Source organism: Tachypleus tridentatus, chromosome 13 (genome assembly GCF_004210375.1).
Source record: "Tachypleus tridentatus isolate NWPU-2018 chromosome 13, ASM421037v1, whole genome shotgun sequence".
NCBI lineage: Eukaryota > Metazoa > Arthropoda > Merostomata > Xiphosura > Limulidae > Tachypleus > Tachypleus tridentatus.
Window position 1 is genome coordinate 128,628,340 of NC_134837.1, and position 21,880 is coordinate 128,650,219.

The following is a 21,880-nucleotide window of genomic DNA, read 5'->3' on the forward strand; positions in this document are numbered from 1 at the left end:
AAGCAAATTGTGAATATCCTTTATGTAGTGTTGCACTTATTGAATCAGTAATGTGAACTACACAAATAAATCTTCAGTATCCTTCTTTAAAATCTCTTGTCCTTAAAATATTGTGTACAAAAACAAAACATGATTGAATGCTATCTCACTGAACAAAAGAAATGGAGCCAACTCTACTAATTTTACTGTACTTTAATCTTATTTACATGATGCAAGACTACAGAAATTCATTAAATGCTGTACTGTTATACAGAGTGAAGACAACAGAAGTAACTAACAAGTGTTGAAATTAAAGATTCTCTAATAAACATGGCTAATATTTTAAGGTTACACAACTTACATTAACATTTATCTTAATGTTTAAAATTTACTCTTAAACAAAAAAGAGTTGGTGTCAATAGGTATCACTTATTAACCAGATTAAAAGGTTATTGTAACAGTTTTGCAACAAAGTAAATCAGAAGTAACAACGTATTTTACTAATAATTTGCACAAATGCACATTTGTTTTTAAAGCTTGAAATCAAGCTTGATTATTCCACAAAAATTATGAAAAAATATCCTAATGGAACAATACAGAAAGAACTTAGTATTTAGAAGCATTTATAACATGTTTTGTACATCTATAAAAAGTCTGTGGTTGGTATACTCTTAAATATTTTTAAACATAACTTTAAGAACGTGGCTTGTTTAATAACATTGTATGATGTTTCAATACAAAAACACATGGAAACTATACAGAGTTAAAGAACTATCTTTACTTAATAAATAAAATATGGGGTAGTACATACAGATTATGTCAGTTATTTAAATTTGTGATTACTTTTAGTTTTCACTTTCCACAACAATTGCACCACAAAGACACAGAGTTCAGATTGAAGATAGCTAGTTACTGCTGTGCTGAATCCAGGTGTTGTTGTTTGTTTTTTTTTAATTAATTCCTTATGACATTTTACTGCCCAATCCTAATAGCTGTTTAGACTACAATTTGGTCATATCTAATGGCCTTGTCCATAGTATTTTATTCCTGAATTGTGGTGGCTATGGATCTTCAAAACCAAAATTGGGGATCCAAAAAATGCATAAAAAGGGTGGTAATGGATCATTAAATAGACAAGACAAAACCAGTTTAAGCATATTTTAAAAATAAAGATTATTTTACATTAATAGCTGGTAATAAGCAGAATTTCACTTCAGTATTATGTTAGTTTACATACCTGATGAAAAGTTTATTTGACTGAAACCAAAACCCCATATCTACGTGTTTGTAAAGTCAGTGAGTAAGGCTACTTATATGTTTATAATATACATTGAATATCAGTATTATACTATACTGTGTTTGTTATAAGCTTTTTTATGTTAACACACTGTTGGGGAAGATCAAATAGAGCTGATTTACTATTAGGAGTCACTTATATTGTATAAACCAATTCAAAAAGCAATGGATTAGAAAATCATTTGGATGTTGACATGTTTATTTAAGGTCATGCATTTGTTATTCTCTGGTTATTAATAAACACTATTAATGAAAATATTATTTGTAAAAAGAACATAAGTTGGATTCATATGTGATTTCCACATTTTGTAGAGAAGTTTTGTTTTCTGACTTTTTACAAAAGACTTAAAGGTTTTTAAATGAAACTCAAAACTTGAGAGCTTTTGAATAGGTTCACTATTCTTCAGCAGAATGAAAAAGATCCTTTGTGCTAAATTATTAATCACAATTGCTATCAAATAGATGGGGTTATCAGTTTAAATGTATCTGATCAGTAGAAAAGGTAATTCATCAACATATGCAGACGAACAAATGTTGTAAATGATCTAATCTCCTTTGCTTGAATGGGACTGTACAGACACAAAACTACATTTACAAGTTATAAAGCAGACTAACTGTGTTTTGGATTTAATCAGAGGTCTCAGGAGTAACGTTTATTAATTATGACAAACAAGAAGTCTAAAATCCTGTACTCTACACAGAGAATGAGGTTACTTATTTTGTTATTGCTCATTTCACAACAATTTATGTCTACTTGTTACTTCAGCCATTAACAGCCATGGATCCTTATTTATTTTTTCTCTTTGTCAACGTGTTTACTTCGATAATCGTGCTTAATAAGCATCGTAGATCAAAACAATTGAAATATGATGATGCTTCAGTAAGGGCCCTAACTCCACATTTGTTTCATCTCAGTGCCTCATTGAGTATGCATGCTTAACGTACAAATGGTAAAATATTGGTAATATTTCAGTAATAGGTGTCAAATAGCAGATTAAACTGAATATCACACTTGTATTTTAAATCTCTTGAATTTAATCTAATAACTCAAAATTCTATGGTGCACAGTTACTTAAGATATACAAGATTATTGCAAGGACCATTAGAATCATAAAAATGTAGTCCAGATTTATGTCTTTACTGGATTCGGTTAGTTTTTCTAAATATAATTCACTTTTTGATAGTAAAGAACACTGAAAGAGCCTTGCTAAGGTTTTTTGTAGTAAAATTTGTATAGGTGGCAAAGATTATTAAAGTATGGATGCAGATATAGATTTGTGTAGTTACAACAGTACAAATATTATGCACACCTTAAGTAAACTTTCAGAACTAAAAGGTATACCTATTACAATCTATATAACTTTAGTGATAGAATAATAGTAGTACTAACGTAATGGTGTACTTCTGGTAATTGCTTCTTTGAATATCAGTTATCAGTCTTTTATTTTTTTTTATGACGCCATGCATCTATTAAAAAAAAGTCTAATGAAACATATTCTACTTCTGACACCAAAGAGCTGTTATTATATCATTTACAAATATATATTTTTATTAGAATTAATTAATTTGTGAAATCTTGTACATCTAAATGATCATATATTTAATTGTCTTACTTTTAATGTTGGATAGCTTTTACAAGCTAACAGCCAACATACATGTATTGATACTACTATGCTATTTACAAAGAATTTTCCTTTACCAAATTAAAAATAATAATTACTCTGTACTAAAAACCAACAGTTGCTTCTATAATAAATTTTACTAGTTTCTCTAAATATACATGGACAGCTCACAGAGATACAAGTCTACAAACTGTTATCCAGCTGTTTATAAACTCGTTCTAATTTCTTTAAATGTATATGGACAGTTATGAAGGCTACAAGTTTACAAACTGTTATCCATCTGTTTATGAACTCAAGTTTTCTAAATATACATGGAAAACTCTGAAAGCTACGAATCTACAAACTGTTGCCCATCTTTTCATGAACTCACCCTGATTTCTTTAAATATACATGGAAAGCTACAAGTCTATAAAATATTACCCATCTGTTTATACACTCACCCTCATTTCTTTAAATATACATGGACAATTCTCACAGCTACAAATCTGCAAAATGTTACCCACCTATTTATGAACTCATCTTGAGTCCTGTAAATATACACAAGCTACAAGTATACAAACTGTTACTCAGCTGTTTATGAACTCAAACAGATTTCTCTAAATGTACATGAACAGCTCTGAAAGCCACAAGTTTAAAAACTGTTGCCAATCTGTTTACGAGGGTGTGTGTGTGTGTGTGTGTGTGTGTGTTTTAATTTCTTCACTGAACAATTTTAAAATCTATGTGTACCAGTAAATGATTTTATGCAGCTGCTTATAGGGGGCATCATAAATTTTGAGTTAGACATTTTTTAGATCTAAATTTACCAATAAACAGTGTTACACATCTTCTCATGAAGGGGTACTTAGTTTCTTCACTGGACAGTTTTAACGCCTACATGTACCAATCAACAGAATTTCACCAATCTCTTTCCTAGTTGTGTACAGTTTTAAAGGACAAAAGCTAGCTAGTTGCTAGTATAGTATTTACAAGGTGACTTTCCACTTTTTAATAGTAATTGAACATATACAAAGAACCAATGCAATGAGTGTCACCTGACTATTTACATACTGATTTCTTAAAGTTCTTACTTTAATAAATCTTAATAGGGTTGTAATTGCACTTTTAATTTAAAAGTTATTTGTAACCTATTAATCAAGTACACTTTTCAGAAGGTGATGCCTTTCAGTCAATTATTTAATTGTGTTACAGTAAAGATGATTTATAAGATAAAACGTTTTTGTTTACAAAAGCTTCAAACATTTCAGAATACTCTTCTTTATCTTCAATGAAATCTGGAAACATAATTAACTAATGTTATAGTATCTGGAATAACCCATTTAATTAAAATATTTAGTAAAGAGGTAAACAGAAGGATAATTAGAATATTGCAAGTTGCACAAGACTGCAACAACTTGTGAACTGTACTCAATAAACAATTGAATGTCAAGAGAAGTTATTTTAGAATAAGTTTAAGGGTGATTGTAAGTCATGAAGTGTGGGGTGGTCTTTTGCTGTGAGTAAGCTTTCTTTACAGCATAGCTGAGGTCTGAATATCTTATAATGACTAGAAAAGAAAATCACTATTTTTAATGACGTAACAGAGTGACTGGTAAAAGGTGGCATCCAGCCTTATTTGGTGGTTGTAAATGTTTACTGACTCTAGTTTTTAAGTTGTGTTCTTTTTTGCCAATGAATGTGATCTTATAGTCACTACATATACACTTACACATGTGCCCTCTACAGAGGAGTATTGGTTTTCAGTGTTTATGTGGCAAAATGTAGTTAACACAGAGTCAAGGTCTATATCATACTCTACACTGAACTTCAGAATGGAAGTGTTTTTCAGGTAGGAGAGTTGTCTGTTTGTTTGTGAGCTCATAGGTAAAAAAGTAGGGGAAGTTTGGAGATGGTGTGTGAAATGTAATTTTTTTGTGTAAAATAAGGTAATTAAAACTGATTTTAAGAGCGCTATTCCCAAACTCTTCAAATGAAACTGGCTGCATCATTTTAGAAAGCCTGCAAAAGATAGGAAAATGTTTACCTTCTTTAGTTACAGTCCTTTAACACTAAATCTTTAATGTATACACTTCCTTCCTTTCACTTGTTTTCTGAATGTCAAAAATAAATTAGTTACTGATGTCACAATACCACTTGTTAAGAAATTATTTCTAGATTTTGCTGAAGATGACAGAAATGTATTACAAAACGTTCAAAGATTGTGTAAGTGTTTCTTTTAATAATAATCGTTAGACCATCAACTAGTGTGAAATTATTCAAAGTACCAGGGTATTTACTGTTGTAATTTTAAAATTCAGTTTAGTTCTGCTGTGTATCCAGTACAAAACGTCTAATTTTATTATTTTTGAAAACTTCAACACCTATTTAAATAAACAAATAAAAATGACTCATGCAACTGAAATGAAAGAGTTAATGAGTAGTTGTTGAAGTTTCATTGGAGTTACATAGAACATCAACTAATTTTGGTACTGATGATTTCTTTAAGTGTTGTTTATTAACTGTAACAACAGAAAGAAATAACAAAAGGTTAATTCATCATAAAAGATATTAAACATATTTTTCATACAAAAACATAACATAATTTGGTCATATATATATATATATATATGAACTCCAGGTCAAAAGCAACAGAATATGACAGACAGACTAATAAAATAAATTTAAGTCACAAAATGGGAAAGATAAAATATACCTCTAAACAAGAAGTGTCTAATGCATAAAGCAGTGGGGATCAACAACTGTTAACCCACCTAAAGCATGGAAATGGATAAAACGGAACTCAATGAACATGAAGATGCTTTTTTTTTTCATAATTGTTTTTTCTTAACACACACACACAATTTCACTCTTCATGATTTACAAATAGAATTCCAATATATCACACAACTGTGTAAAACACATGAAATGCAATATTACTGAAATAATTCTAAATCCAAGAATATTTTCCATTTTCAATTACTTCATATGCAAGGGCAAGGTTCATTTCATGTAATGTCTTAATCTGTATTTTCTTAACAACTAATTTAAATCTACTCTTCTATCGAATAATTAATATCATTAATTAAGTTTTATGGAGTAAATATCTATGCTCTATGATAATATTAATCATCTATTATTAGAAAGTCACAACTGTGAAATTTGAAAATGTGCAAGATGTAAAAGAGGGTTAACTGGAATGGTGTTAAATATTTATTTAAACTTGTGATAAAGGTTATTTCTATGGAAATCTACCCTATATTTGAAATAGTAGGAAAGTTGAAACCCGAAAAATAACCTTACCTTATGCTAGCGTAAAAGCAATACTAGATGTCGTTAAAATAATAAACTACCAGATTATGAAGACAGATTTCAGCTGGTCCATAATCACCACTGCCAAAACAGAATTATTATCAATCTATTTAATTCAAAATAAAAAAGCCACATGTATCTACCTTTAGACAGATAAGTGTTTTAGTAAAAAATAAGCAATTTATGCAACAGGTTTAAACAGGAAGCCTGTGCCATACATACAACAGATAAAAAAATGGATTAAGCCATTTGTAACAAAGGCTTAAATAGCAGAACCAAGCCATTTATATATAATACAGACTGAAACTCAGGGTCTAATCTATTTATAATGCAGTCTGAAATGGATAGACAGCCATTTGTAACAAAGACTGAAACAGAGGGACTATGGCATTTATAACACAGGCTGAAAAAGTAATGCAAGCAAATAGATACAGTTACAATTTTCTTTTACAGCAAAATTTAATAAAAATATTTTGTAATAATATTCTCTCATAACAAAATCACATTTTGCTTTATATTATATAAGGAAAAATACTGAGGTTTTAAATAAGTTTGAAATACAATATCTTACACTTTATTAGCTTGTTCTATTTAAAAACTAAGCTGTAATAGTGGAAGCAATACAAGTATTTGTGGGCTGGAGTGATAATCCTAAAATAAAAAGCTGACACAGTAGTCAACAAAGTTTGGTTGATTGAAGTGACTAAGTAAAACCATAGAAGTTTTGGTTGGAATCTCCTGCACCAATGTAAACACCCAAGGGAATACTAGGAGTTGAAAGCCCTGTACTAAGTGTTCTTTGTAGTTGGGGAATTCCTCTAGTATGGCGTGGAGATGATAAGGGGCTACTGATGGGTGATTGAGGGGGTGGTGTGAAGTAGCCAGTAGGAACATAATGTTGATCCTTCATAACTTCTTGCATCTGTAGTTGTCTTATCTGGTTGAGAGTCATCTTTGATTCAATATTTCCAATTACATGATGGGTGTTTCGAGCAATGTTGTTACCTCTCATATTTTGAACTGGATTTTGTAAGTCGTGGGTAAATGTACCATGTTTTGGTGCCAGTGATTTATCTCTAGTTGGATGAAAAGCAACTAAGTGGTCGTAAGAAGAAGAGCGCTGTACTGGCCGGGAATACAGGTATTCTCCCCACTCTAACCTTGCTCTTCCAGTGGTATTTCTGTTGAAATGAGGGATATTGTTGGTTTGAGGAAGATATGGACAAGCTTTATGTAAAGGCCGGATCGGGATGGTACTGTGGCTACAAAAATGTTGAAGTGGAAGGTAATATGGCTCTACTGATGACCCTATATTTAAATCTGGAGTTTTTGGACTTTGACATGACCACTGTCTATCATACCTAGACATATTCTGCTGAGAAGAACTTGAAGGTTGAATCATCTGAATAAAACCATTACCAACTTGTAAGCTACTCCTCTGTGGATATGCTGCACTAGCACTGTCACTACGTTTATGTCCAACTCTGGGAGAAGCAAGCTTTCTCTGATGTTTAAAATTTTCTAGTTCCATCTGGTGTCTTTTCTTTAACTCTTCACGTTCTTGCTTTTGCCTGTTTCAAGATATCACCACGTGTCTTTATTTCATCAAAAAATAAAACAGATGACAAATTTTTCAATATCTTAAAAGTTTATGTGAAAAAAAGGTTGTCACCAGTCATACAAAAATTCCTTTCTTTCATTACATACAGTTTTGAAAACATTATATTATAAGGTACATACATCTAAAAACATCTAAGAAATATTTATTGTTTTAAAAAAATTTATAAAAGCAAAATTATCTCTAATTCACAAATTTTATAATTCAAAACAAGCATAACAAGATGGACTTTGAAACTGTAACTGTTTTTAGTATTATGGAAAATAGTTGATATTAAATCTATCAGCACATAGGTTTACGTTATTTTTATTACATATTTCTTGTACTTAACTTCTTCCACTGGTAAACGTTTTTCAGCAGTTTTTAAATCTTTTAACTTAAAATAACTCTTAATCTTGCATCACATCAGTGCTTCTAAAAATAATTATCATAAAAATTATCCTAAAAAGAGCTTCAGATGCAACATCAAGAAATATTACTAATATGACATAGAGAAAATATCTTCAAGAGCTATGCTACACTTAATGTGGATTTACTGTATTTTAAAATTTAAATTAAAAATAGATAATAATCAGCAATGATGAGAAAACCCAATTATAGAGAAATATATATGTAAAAATAGATAAGAGAGGGGAAAGTCTGTATGGGAAAATCAACCTTCAATGTTTAATATGAATGTTATGCTTTCAATAGAATGAGTGATAATTTAATGCACGTTTGTTTACATAACTGTTTATGAATCATATGTTGTATAGTCAACAATTACAAAATGGTGATTGTCATGTTATAGCATTATGTTACTAAAACTTTTTAGATTTTTCTTGTTGCTTTAGTTGAACATTATTGAGACATAATATCTAGTAGTGTGAAAAACATTCTAGGCCTCTGTTGGGATATAAATATGGATCAGAAATTTATTTTAACAGATAGACCTATTCTGATGTTTGTGAATTTAGCCGTAAAGAGCTTATAGTGGTGATTTTTAAATGAAATTATCACAGAATAAAGAAGAATAATTCGTCTTGTCAATTGTGTTATCAAGTATTTGAACCAGCCTGCATGGACTTGTGACAAGAAAAGAGAATTATTTAAAACTCTGGATACATTATGATAAACAACAGTGTAAGATATATTTAGATATATGTTTTTTTTTTAAATAAGTGGACTATGTTCTCTTTCTTTATTGTTAAAATTTATTGCCAAGAAGTCAAAAAGACATCTACTGTAAATAATCCAGCCCATATAAAACCTGAAAATAATACTTAAAATATTCAACTTTGATGCAAATAACAAAACTAAATGTTTGACAATCAAGTCACACGTGTTAAACATTATTTTCTTTTATGCACTCCACTCTCCAATTGCATCTTAATGTAATTTAATTATTTGTTTAACTGAACAGTGGAGAGTTTCATAATTAACTCTGTTGTATGGAAAAAGTAATAATAATTATTAATATCCCATATATCTGGTGTATATGTTTATGTCTAAATAGCAAACCAATAAAACACAAAGAACCAACCTACCTTACAAGAAGATTCTGTAAGAAATTATCACTCTCTGCATCTTGTTTAGAATTACTTTCATCACATATTAATTCACTCTGGGGAAAAACAAAACAAAACTAATTGTATCTTAGTTTTGCATTGAAGTGGTATTAAAAGTAAAAGAAGTGTCTCTCATTATTATATTGTCCACAAATTTCTATTAGGCACTGCTTCTTCCAAGATTATCACAAGTTATTGAAGACAAGAAAAACTGAATTATACAATAATCTAACTATTTGTATGTTTCAATATATACAAGGGCAAACACGTTATAACAATTTCCATTTCTGAGCAAGGTAAGTGAAAATGGTTAGCGAACATTTTGACTACTCACACTTGATGAGAAACTTTAATATAAACATCTAAGAAAATGCTAATTGTGTTAAACAGAATAAATACAACAGAGACCCTATTTCAATGTTTTTAAAACATTATTATGTCATTTTGCTAAACATGACAGAGAACTTAAAACAGAAAATTCCCCAGATTGGCATTCCATATTAAAACGTATCTATATAATCTATGACAGATTGATTTTTAATTTTCTCTGTTTAAAATGAGAATTAAAATGAAATAATATATCTACATCCAAAAACTCTGTTATGGATACGAAACCAAATTAAACAGCATTTTACATTACATATGCAGAGAAGAAACAAACTAAGTGGACTTTTTGATAATTAAAAAATCAACATTAATAAAGATTACTTCAAATTAACTCATTCACTGTGGCTGGGATGTATATTTCCCAGTGCTCCCAATGTGGCTGGGACAAATATTTCCCAATGTAAACATTGTTTATGCCTTCCTCTGCAAGGATGACATCTGTCATCACTAGATAGAGAGCTAATATCCTCTTGTCTCATTGCATTTGAACACCACTTGACTCACTTTATGACCTTTATGCTTTCTGAGTTGAGCATATCAATTATATTTATACAGTAGTTAGGGATACTACTTTCCATTTTAATGCAAACATAATTGGCACGCAGTTGTCGTGCATTCCACTTAGGCATCTTGTTGCTTATTGAAAGGCTGAGTGGAAAGCATTGAGGAAAGACATAACAACTTTATATGAGATGCCAGTAACTACTTTTCTGCTCATTTTTCTTTTATAGGTCACACACTGCAATTTCAAATGACACGGGGAAACATTTGTTTCAGTTGCAGTGTGAGGTAGTAGAAGCACTAGGAAATACATATTCCGACTGCAGTGAAATGGTTTACAAAAACTTAAAGGGGAATGAAAATTTAGTGTATCATATTACAGTCGAAAATAACATGTTGACAGGTTAGCAGAGCAGTTAATAAGCTTGTTATAATTTCCTAAAAGAGACTGTACTGATGATTTTACCTTATTTCATTTAATACAAGAAAAAAAAAATAAACTTTTTTCAAAAGAAATAGACAATAATAATTTTCTTCGTGTACTCTTAATTAGGAAAAGCAATATTACACATATACTTCATGAGTTGGTTAGTGCAACTGCTATCCATGATAGCTAAGGCTGATATAGTAATTTTGATACAGACAAAAAAACAAAACAAAAACAAAACAAAAAAAAAAGTATTACGTAATGTAAAGTGTCACGTGAACAACTCAGCTTCTTACCGGAAACTTGCCCAAAGATGCACTACGTCCCAATTCAACTGAATTATTATATTGTGATAAAGAGTTTACACTTGAACTCCTTGGCAGCATGACGTTTTCAAAAGCATCCAGATGAGAGAGGTTTTCTACATTTACATTATTAAGACTCTGAGAAAAATGTTGTATGCTAGGCCTTGTGTAGGTGATGCCCAATACACCTTTATCTGTAAATGCATCTGTAGTATCTTGACAATAATTGAGGGCTGTTTCACTTCTTGTTTTCTGAAGGATCTCAAGCCTGTTATTATTTGGTATAAAAAATTGGTTACTAGCAGCAACACTTCTGTGCGACAATTGCTCTGTCTGGCTTTCAGCTTCTTTCACATCTGGAATTGAAGAAGTATAACCAGCCATAGAAAGAGACTGACTTGAAGCTCCTGTATGGAAGGTAGACAAGTCATGCTGGTGATTCTGAGTCAAGACAGAGTCTGAACCACTAGCTTGAACATACTGACTAGATCGGCCATTATGAATTCCTTGCATTATTCGGACCAGATCCAGTTTCAAGCTTTTCATTGTTTCTGAGGAAAGAACGTTTAAAGTGCTACAAGAATCACTGTCACTTCTGTCCTGGTTGGAAAAACAGGTGCACCTGTACGTCAAACCAGAGTTTCCTTTAGCCTGAAGTTGGCCATCTCTGGATCTTTCTAAAAGATCTGCACCAAGCAACTCCTCTTGTAAATCTCCTTTTGTAGGAAGAAAATTCATCATGTTGAGAGATGTTGATTCATTTAATAGCTGATGAGCAGGACAAGAGTCAGAACTCATGATAGATGGTACTAAGTTTGCGAGACTCTCTGTATCAGAAATTTGCTGAAAAGGATTGCGAGCGAGAATGAAAAGAAAACAAATAAATAAAAATGAAAAAAGAAAAACAAAACCTACTTTAAAAAGTTGAAACTTGATAAATTATTAGTCTAATCATAAGAAAAACATATTTGAAACCAAAGAAAAACTGCAGCAATGCTAAAATATTAAACAATATTTAAAAGAAATAACAACTTTGGGTATTTAACTTATAAACTGATGGCAGGATTTTTATCTGAAAGACAGTTAGTGGAAGAAACAAAGTGCAAATTTTAAAATCTCAGACCCAAGATAAAATCCTCCTATCTAATGTCTTAAACTGATGATGTACATAAAAACACATGTTAAAAATAATGTTTAATGAGGGTATGTAATACAATTCTGCTAGAAAGCGAAAATCGAAGTATCAATACAGTAAACATCTCATATATGTAGAACAAGACAAGGGCAGTTCATCATGACTCTTGGTGTTTAAAAGTCTTATTATTGTTATAGCAGAGAAAAATGATTCATTTGGACAAATATGTATTGTGACAAATATTGAATCTTGTGCAAATTCCCTGTTTCTCAAAGAAGAAACCTAGTCCCAATAATTTGTAGAATAAAATAATTAAGAAAAAAAAAACTTCATCAAAAAGTAATTAAGTGTTGATTAATTTAGGAAAGTAACATTGTGAAACTGAATATTGTTGTATATATGGGAAAACAAGAAATTCTATATTTCTAAATATCCTAATTAGGGAACTGGTTAGAGAACAAAAATTGATAAAACATTGAAATTAGAAAAACATTTGTATACTAATATCCAGAGAGCAGATATGTGAGAAAATTGAAATATTATAACTCGTTCTGACTATAATTTGCGTAACCGTAAGAAACTTGTGAACAACATTCTACACTTCGCCATTATGGTCAAAAGAAAATGAATGTGTAGTCCAAATATTTATGAAAAAGTTCACATCTTTCCTTGATCTCAGAAAAAGAGACAACACTTAGAATTGTCTGTAACCTTTAGCTCATTTTACTTTTAGTTAGAGAAATCATGCAATTATCAGGCAGGCAGAAACACTACCTATACAGGGATGACTCTGTTCATCAAAATACATTTTAAATATCTCCTCAAAAGATCATCAGAACTTTACAATACTATATCATATTTCTCGTCATCACTCTGTAACATATGACCAAATCACAAATTCTGAGAATGTCCCTAGATATCATATCAAAACGTTTTAATTTCCTACTCTTCTTTCTTTAGGACACGATAAACCAAAACAATGGTGTCAACCAATTTCACCTAAGTGGCATATTTTCAAACAGAGTGTCCAATTTTATAGATATTATTAACAACCAGTTGTAATATTTTAAAAAATCACAGCTCTAATGTAAATGATGGAATTATTATCCCTTGTAGTTAAGCTTTCTTACAGAAATTTGCAGTTTCTTTACAAAGCTTAAGTATAGGGTGAAACACAAATTACCAGCCAATAATATATAAACAAATAAATATTACAGTTGGAACCTCACTTTCTTTAGAACTTGGTTCTATATATATATAGCTTTATTTTAATTTTTGTTTGCACTGTCTTTGAAAGATTGATGTTAGCCATCCTTGCATTTACTTCCTTTTACAAAATAAAAATTTTCACTTATGTAATTAACTAGCATACACTGTTAATTTGTGATAAGTCCCAAGCAAGAAAATAATTTCCTTACAGACACAGACAGTGCAGTTAAATACTTCCCTAACAGGCATGAATTGAACTGTTGTAAATGAATACAAATAAATTGCAAGGAAAAGGATCCAGAATAAAAAAGAAAAGAGAAATATGAACGTTAGTGGATTCTTAAGTGAATAGAAGTTAAAATATAATATCTAAATGGATAATCTCCTATGATGCACACATGACTCAAAAGTGCATAGAAAGATTTTATGGTAATGGGATGCAAGCTATGGACCCTCAGGTTTCACAATCTGGTCTACTAACAAGTAAGTTATGCCCAACCCAAAGATAAATATACATTAAAAAAGATTTAATGATGTAGAGTAAAATCCCAAACTATCATTCTGCTTAAAAATACTACACGAGACTATGAAAGAACAAAAGAAAATCTTGTTAGAGAAGGAAAGGCTGTACAAGACTTGGATGTAATTATGTCTAAGAGTTTTTAGTTTCCAGATTTATCTTAAACAAATTTTTCAAAGTTTCTATAACTCTTTCATTATATCACTATATGTCCACAAAAACGACAGCTAAATCTTTACCTCTGAAGAAGTTGTCTCAATATGCTGTGTCGTTTCTTCTGGAACTCCTACATTTCCATTGGCATCCCAGGTTTTGTTGGATGAAAGAATGCAAGCAGCAGCATCTTTGGCAACGTCATCTCTAATTGTTCGAACTTGAAATCGACCACAACTGACTACTGAAGATGTAGTTGTAACGTGCATTTTATCTAATCCTGAAACACTCGGATTGGTACTTGTAAAAGATGGATGAGCATCCTTAGAACAGTAGGAAGAATTATGGTTTACTTCTGGAGTGGTTACTGGGGTGGAGCTATTCACAGGTATTGGTAAACTATCAAACAGCTTAGAAGTAACACTAGTGGAACAACTGTTTGCAGTAACTGTCAAACTAGAGGTTGAACTATCAAACAGTTTAGAAATATCATTAGTGGAACAACTGTTTGTAGTAACTGTCAAACTAGAGGATGAACTATCAAACAGCTGAGAAGTAACACTAGTGGAAGAACTGTTTGTAGTAACTGTCAAACTAGAGGCTGAACTGTCAAACAGCTGAGAAGTAACACTAGTGGAAGAACTGTTTGTAGTAACTGTCAAACTAGAAGTTGAACTATCAAACAGCTGTGAAGTAACACTAGTGGACAAACTGTCTGTAGTAACTATTGTGCTATACCTATCCAGGGGGTCATCTTCAACACGTGTTACTTCAAACCGAGAAAATCTTCTAGGTGTTTTGTTTGTAGGGACTCCAGTTGGGAAAGAAACACTACGACATAACTCGTAATTCACTGAAAAAGAAAAAAAAATGCATTAAATATATTAATGTGCTGTCGCATTTGCCTGGATAATCAACTTTTAATACACTTTCTGTCATTTATGGGGGGTAAGTATTATTACACATATTTTTGGAAGATTTGGACAAATTTTAGTAGATATACATACTGAAGTGGTGTTGTTGAAAATATCCAAAACCTATAGCACATTCAGAACATCTCAATCTTACAGATTTGCAGGCTAATAGCCAAATGGTGATAACACTTGAGAAATATTCCACTGTGTAAGGAGTACTAAGATACTATCTAACCATTGAATACATACATATTGTGCCTTAAATGTTTAACCTATTGTAAAATTTAAAAAACTTTAGAATATAAAAAGATTCTGTGGTTTTGAATGAATCAATATTAAGACACTACTTCAAAAATAATTTTATATTTTATGAACCAAAATTTGAAATAGTTTTTGTGTTTTTAATTAAATACAATTTAATATAAATGTTTCCTCACAAAAATATATTTTGCAAACTTGTTACTTTCACCATTAATAGCCTGTGTTATTAATCAATTTATTGACGTATGGCATATGAACACACCAAACATTTATCTTTCTGTAATGTTATAGTATTTATTCTGAATTTACTCTTTCTTTTCTGAATATGCAGGCTTTATGTAACCTTTGTTCCTTTATTGTTTTCAAAGTGGATAATATCTGTTCCACCCAAAAAAGATATTGTTAAGTATTGCATTTTATATAAGGATGTCAATAACAGAGTCCTTCAGTGGTTATTTATACACCTAGAGGTTATAGCCTCACATCTGTTGCAATCAAAATGACCAGTCACATGAGTAGCACTAGTCATCCTTGGTAAATGTAAGAATTCTTGCATGCTATAGAACATGTGTGGAATAGAATCCTGAGGAGCCAACCACTGAAAATATTCAGTTGGAGTGACAGTCTGTTGTGTTTATTCAAGTAAGCACAAATGGTATTATGTGTTTAGTATTTTAATAAATATTAAACAAGTTTAATAAATATTGTGTATTTGGTTTGTGTCCAGTTTCGTTACTTTACACCAGCTTAATCAGTAAGAAATTTACTATTATGTCATAATAGATATATTGAATGAATCTCTTGCTATCAAGAGGGCCCATCTAATAAGTCCTTAAAATAAATTCAATGTCACTTGAGTATATTGTAAAGTAACTTTCTACCTAGTTACCTATATACATATATACTACACTTATAGTGCTTGTAATGCATTCATAATAGTATTGACAGATTGTTTTGATACAGCAAAGCAAGAATTAAAACTAATCTTTCAATCAGGAGACATAAGTTTAAATTCTGGTTCTGCTACACACACACACAAACTGTTAAATATTCTTAACAATGATTGGGTTTTAATCACCATAACTTTATTGTATTAATTATATTATTACATTAATTCAGTCACACTATTTCGCTAAAACACGGATTTACAGCTACAATCTGCACAAATTATCATCTTCAAATAGAAAAGTTGAGAAGATGTAAAAAACATAGGTTATATCATTCTCAACTTTATCAGACTAAGGCTTTATACTCTTAATGGGTTGGTAATGTGTCAGAACCTTTAAAAATAGTATTATAATAATGTTTGTTTTTGTGTCTTAATTTTTAGTTTGAGAAAAGCTGAATGTTCAACAGTGGTGGTTTTAACAGACACACACACCCACTACAAAAGATTTCTGTAGACTGATTTATGTGAATTTTTTGGAATGATAGAGAATATTCAAAATATATATTTTTATCTACAAACCTTTAAAGCTGCTAGGTATCTCATTTGTTGTTCCACCACCTACACTGTGTAGTTTTTGTAGCTCTATTTTTAAATCTTCTAGATTGGTAGTAGCAGCAACTTTGCGAGTTGTACTAGGCCTAACTGCTTGTGAGGAAATGGATGCTGATCCTCTGGTAGCAAAAATGTGACAGTCAGGTGCTGTGTTAGTTAGTGTTGTCGTGGTGGAAGTGGAGTGGAAAACGCTAACAGAAACCACAGAACCAGACTGGGTGTCTGAAGCTGAAAGATCTGTTTTTAGTTCTACCTTTTCATTTCCTGATGTACCAGATTGAGGATCTAATATCTTGGTCTTAGCTGTGCCAAAAGAACTATGCTGTATATTATTTTCACCTTGAGAAGGTTGAGCTGTGACAACAGAACTAGTAGATCGTGATGAAGAAAGTGGAAATGTCATGGATTGAGAATTTGAGAGATAAGTTATTTGCTCATCAGGTGTATACATCAACTGAGAACTAGAGAGAGGCAATGATGCTGAACCATATGTCAATATACTCACTGCTCCATCATTCTTAGGAGGTAACAGCAATGCTTTCTCTTGATAGTTTTCATTACATATTTGAGTGCTTCCCTCTAAAGCTGAAGATTCTGAGATACTTGAACAACACTGGAAGAAATTTTCACACTCAATTAAGCATCTTACATAAGTATTATACCTATACATAATGTTGCTTGCAACAGAAATAAGTTTCTTTTAAAAATGACTCTGACACTAATATCTATATGTATCATTAGCTATTGTGTGTGTGTATATATATACATGTATATTCCCTTTTTTAAGTTAAAACTTCAGATTAAATATTTGACAGTAAAAGAAATAACAAAACAATTGAACAAGATCATATACAACATCATAAAATACAAATATACATATAAAGCTATATGGGTTAAAAACATTATTCAATTCAGTGCCTTGAAACTTAAGACAACATTTTTAAAATAGCAAAAGAAGAGATTAATATATTGCTGAACGAAAGCAAGTGCAAAATACTGAATATAGTTAGCTCAGATGACAGGAAAGTTTTGCCATAAAAATAATGTAGTAATGAAAACAGTTTTATAGCACTGAAATCTAGGAAAATGCTATTTCACTAAATTATAACTTTTCAGTATTAAATAAAACAATAGATAGAGAAAATAAACTTAAAAGATAAAAGATGTGTAAACTATTTTAATCCTTCTTAGTGGGATGATAGTTTAACTTTTATCATCGAATACTGTAAAAATGATCTTTTAAATTTAGATAGTTCTTATGCTGTAAACGTTATTTCAGTGTCTTTTGATGGAAAACTTCAGAACAGTCTCTTTAATACATTATTTGCTAAATGGCCACTCATTAAGAAAAACATTTTTATAACATTTTCTTGATAAATATATTTCCCTGAAAGGAAAATGAAGGCTGTCTGGAGGTTTCACCTGTTTTAAACACTCACACCACTATACAGCAATAAGTCAGTAAACACTAAAATGACATCACATAAGGAATGCTTGATGTTGCAATTTGTACCATCATGATGTCAGTAAAAGGCATACCATGAATCACAAAAAGAATTTTTCACTCTGTAGGCCACAACACATCATGATGCATGAGCTTCAAAAGCAAGAAAAAAACAAACGTTTGTTACTTTTAATTTTGGTTTTATTTACTGTTAAAACAGACCAGTTTGAAGAACTCTGCAGAAGCACATCTCGTATTCAAAATATTTATGATTGCATATGAAAGTTTTATTCAAGATTTTTATCAGTAACGTACTAATTATAGTTACTATCTAAAAATTTAAAAGTAATAATTTATTTGTTTAATTATTTTCTTAAACACAATCGTTTTTACCATCCATAAAATATGTAACTTACTGTTTAACCCTTGTCACAATGTTAGACTCTAATGTAGGTATGAAGAAAAGACATCGTACTTCTTTGTGTGTGGCATGTGTGTGCTAAAACTGTCCATAAAAGATATACATACATATATAGCTCTTTCCTCACAGCTCCACAACACAGCAGTCACTTTCACACACACACACACACAAATATATATATTCTGGAGGAAGTAATTTTGGAAGTTTTGAAAATAATGGTATTGTAACTCACTAATGTAGACGTAGTAAGATCCTTTGTAGGTAGATTGGATGACGTCTGTGAAGAAGCATCGACTGGCTTACTGGTAACTGTTTGATTCTGTGATGTCAGCACTGATAACTTAGATAATTTCTTCTGAAGGGAATTCGTATCAGGGACATGTGGGTGCTGATGAGCTTGGTGGTAAGTACTAACACTGCTACTGCTACCACTGCTAAGAAAACAAACATATTCTTAGCATAACTGTTAAGATTATATGAAATTCTTCTATTTAAACCACAATAAGAAATATATGGACTTAGTAACCAGACTCTCAGCATATGTTTCATATCAAATATTAAGTATGTATATTAATTAGTTGATACCATTTATATCTTTAAAAGCTAAATTTTAGGTTCAGATAGAACTTTAGTACTTACTCATTAATCACAGTACACACACATTAACAGAAGAAAGAAACACACAGTGTTATTAATATGTAGTCACAATGTTACCTTTTTATTAACCTGAAAATTATGCATGTGTATATTTCAACAGTATTCTGGTATCATAACATTTTCAGCTTCCACACATGTATAAAACACCAAATGTTCTTTGATGTTAACTATACAAACTTTTTCCAATTACGTTTCTTCAATACATTTTGTTATTCAAGTTCATCAGAAACTAACTTTAATAAGTCATGTACTAAATCTGGTTACCACATGAAACCTTCGACAATAATCATTTATTTATTTTCATAAACACAATTATACAAGTTATCATAACATTAGATACATATCCTAGTAGCTATACTAAACCTACATTATATACATGTTCTAGAAGCTATACTAAGCCCACATAAACTAAACCAACATTAAATGAACGTTTTAGTAACTGTGCCAAACCCACATTAAATACATGTTTTAGTAACTGTACCAAACCAACATTAGATACAGGTCCTAGTAGCTATATTAAACCCACATTAGATACATGTCCTAGTAGCTATACTAAACTTACATTAGATACATGTCCTAGTAGCTATACTAAACTTACATTAGATACATGTCCTAGTAGCTATACTAAACTTACATTAGATACATGTCCTAGTAGCTATACTAAACTTACATTAGATATATGTCCTAGTAGCTATACTAAACTTACATTAGATACATGTTCTAGTAGCTAAACTAAACTTACATTATATACATGTCCTAGTAGCTATACTAAACTTACATTAGATACATGTCCTAGTAGCTATACTAAATTTACATTATATACATGTTCTAGTAGCTATACTAAACTTGCATTATATACATGTTCTAGTAGCTAAACTAAACTTACATTATATACATGTTCTAGAAGCTATACTAAGCCCACATAAACTAAACCAACATTAGATGAACGTTTTAGTAACTGTGCCAAACCCACATTAAATACATGTTTTAGTAAGTGTACCAAACCAACATTAGATACAGGTCCTAGTAGCTATACTAAACCCACATTAGATACATGTCCTAGTAGCTATACTAAACTTACATTAGATACATGTCCTAGTAGCTATACTAAACTTACATTAGATACATGTCCTAGTAGCTATACTAAACTTACATTATATACATGTCCTAGTAGCTATACTAAACTTACATTATATACATGTCCTAGTAGCTATACTAAACTTACATTATATACATGTCCTAGTAGCTATACTAAACTTACATTATATACATGTTATAGTAGCTATACTAAACTTACATTATATACATGTTCTAGTAGCTAAACTAAACTTACATTATATACATGTTCTAATAGCTAAACTAAACTTACATTATATACATGTCCTAGTAGCTATACTAAACTTACATTAGATACATGTCCTAGTAGCTATACTAAATTTACATTATATACATGTTCTAGTAGCTCTACTAAACTTGCATTATATACATGTTCTAGTAGCTATACTAAACTTACATTAGATACATGTCCTAGTAGCTATACTAAACTTACATTAGATACATGTCGTGGTAGCTATACTAAACTTACATTATATACATGTTCTAGAAGCTATACTAAGCCCACATAAACTAAACCAACATTAGATGAATGTTTTAGTAACTGTGCCAAACCCACATTAAATACATGTTTTAGTAAGTGTACCAAACCAACATTAGATACAGGTCCTAGTAGCTATACTAAACCCACATTAGATACATGTCCTAGTAGCTATACTAAACTTACATTATATACATGTTCTAGTAGCTATACTAAACTTGCATTATATACATGTTCTAGTAGCTATACTAAACTTACATTAGATACATGTCCTAGTAGCTATACTAAACTTACATTAGATACATGTCGTAGTAGCTATACTAAACTTACATTATATACATGTTCTAGAAGCTATACTAAGCCCACATAAACTAAACCAACATTAGATGAATGTTTTAGTAACTGTGCCAAACCCACATTAAATACATGTTTTAGTAACTGTGCCAAACCCACATTAAATACATGTTTTAGTAAGTGTACCAAACCAACATTAGATACAGGTCCTAGTAGCTATACTAAACCCACATTAGATACATGTCCTAGTAGCTATACTAAACTTACATTAGATACATGTCCTAGTAGCTATACTAAACTTACATTAGATACATGTCCTAGTAGCTATACTAAACTTACATTATATACATGTCCTAGTAGCTATACTAAACTTACATTATATACATGTCCTAGTAGCTATACTAAACTTACATTATATACATGTCCTAGTAGCTATACTAAACTTACATTATATACATGTTATAGTAGCTATACTAAACTTACATTATATACATGTTCTAGTAGCTAAACTAAACTTACATTATATACATGTTCTAATAGCTAAACTAAACTTACATTATATACATGTCCTAGTAGCTATACTAAACTTACATTAGATACATGTCCTAGTAGCTATACTAAATTTACATTATATACATGTTCTAGTAGCTATACTAAACTTGCATTATATACATGTTCTAGTAGCTATACTAAACTTACATTAGATACATGTCCTAGTAGCTATACTAAACTTGCATTAGATACATGTCGTAGTAGCTATACTAAACTTACATTATATACATGTTCTAGAAGCTATACTAAGCCCAC

General features: G+C 30.7%; 1 protein-coding gene across 5 annotated transcripts in view; it reads right to left on the reverse strand.

Annotated features, from left to right (window-relative positions):
* Positions 1-5,499: 5,499 nt before the first annotated feature.
* The window catches only part of LOC143237371 (uncharacterized), an 89,525-nt gene continuing 73,144 nt past the window's right edge, over positions 5,500-21,880 (reverse strand). For 3 of the 5 annotated variants that reach the window (XM_076476553.1, XM_076476548.1, XM_076476549.1), the window contains 6 exons: positions 18,761-18,962; positions 16,631-17,276; positions 14,074-14,840; positions 10,962-11,813; positions 9,330-9,406; positions 5,500-7,756 (listed from right to left, as the gene is read on the reverse strand). In XM_076476553.1, the coding sequence (XP_076332668.1) occupies positions 6,889-7,756; positions 9,330-9,406; positions 10,962-11,813; positions 14,074-14,840; positions 16,631-17,276; positions 18,761-18,962 (3,412 nt within the window). In that variant the 3' untranslated portion in view covers positions 5,500-6,888. The remainder of the gene's footprint in view (positions 7,757-9,329; positions 9,407-10,961; positions 11,814-14,073; positions 14,841-16,630; positions 17,277-18,760; positions 18,963-21,880) is intronic. The other 2 variants (XM_076476552.1, XM_076476554.1) reach the window with 2 other exon arrangements.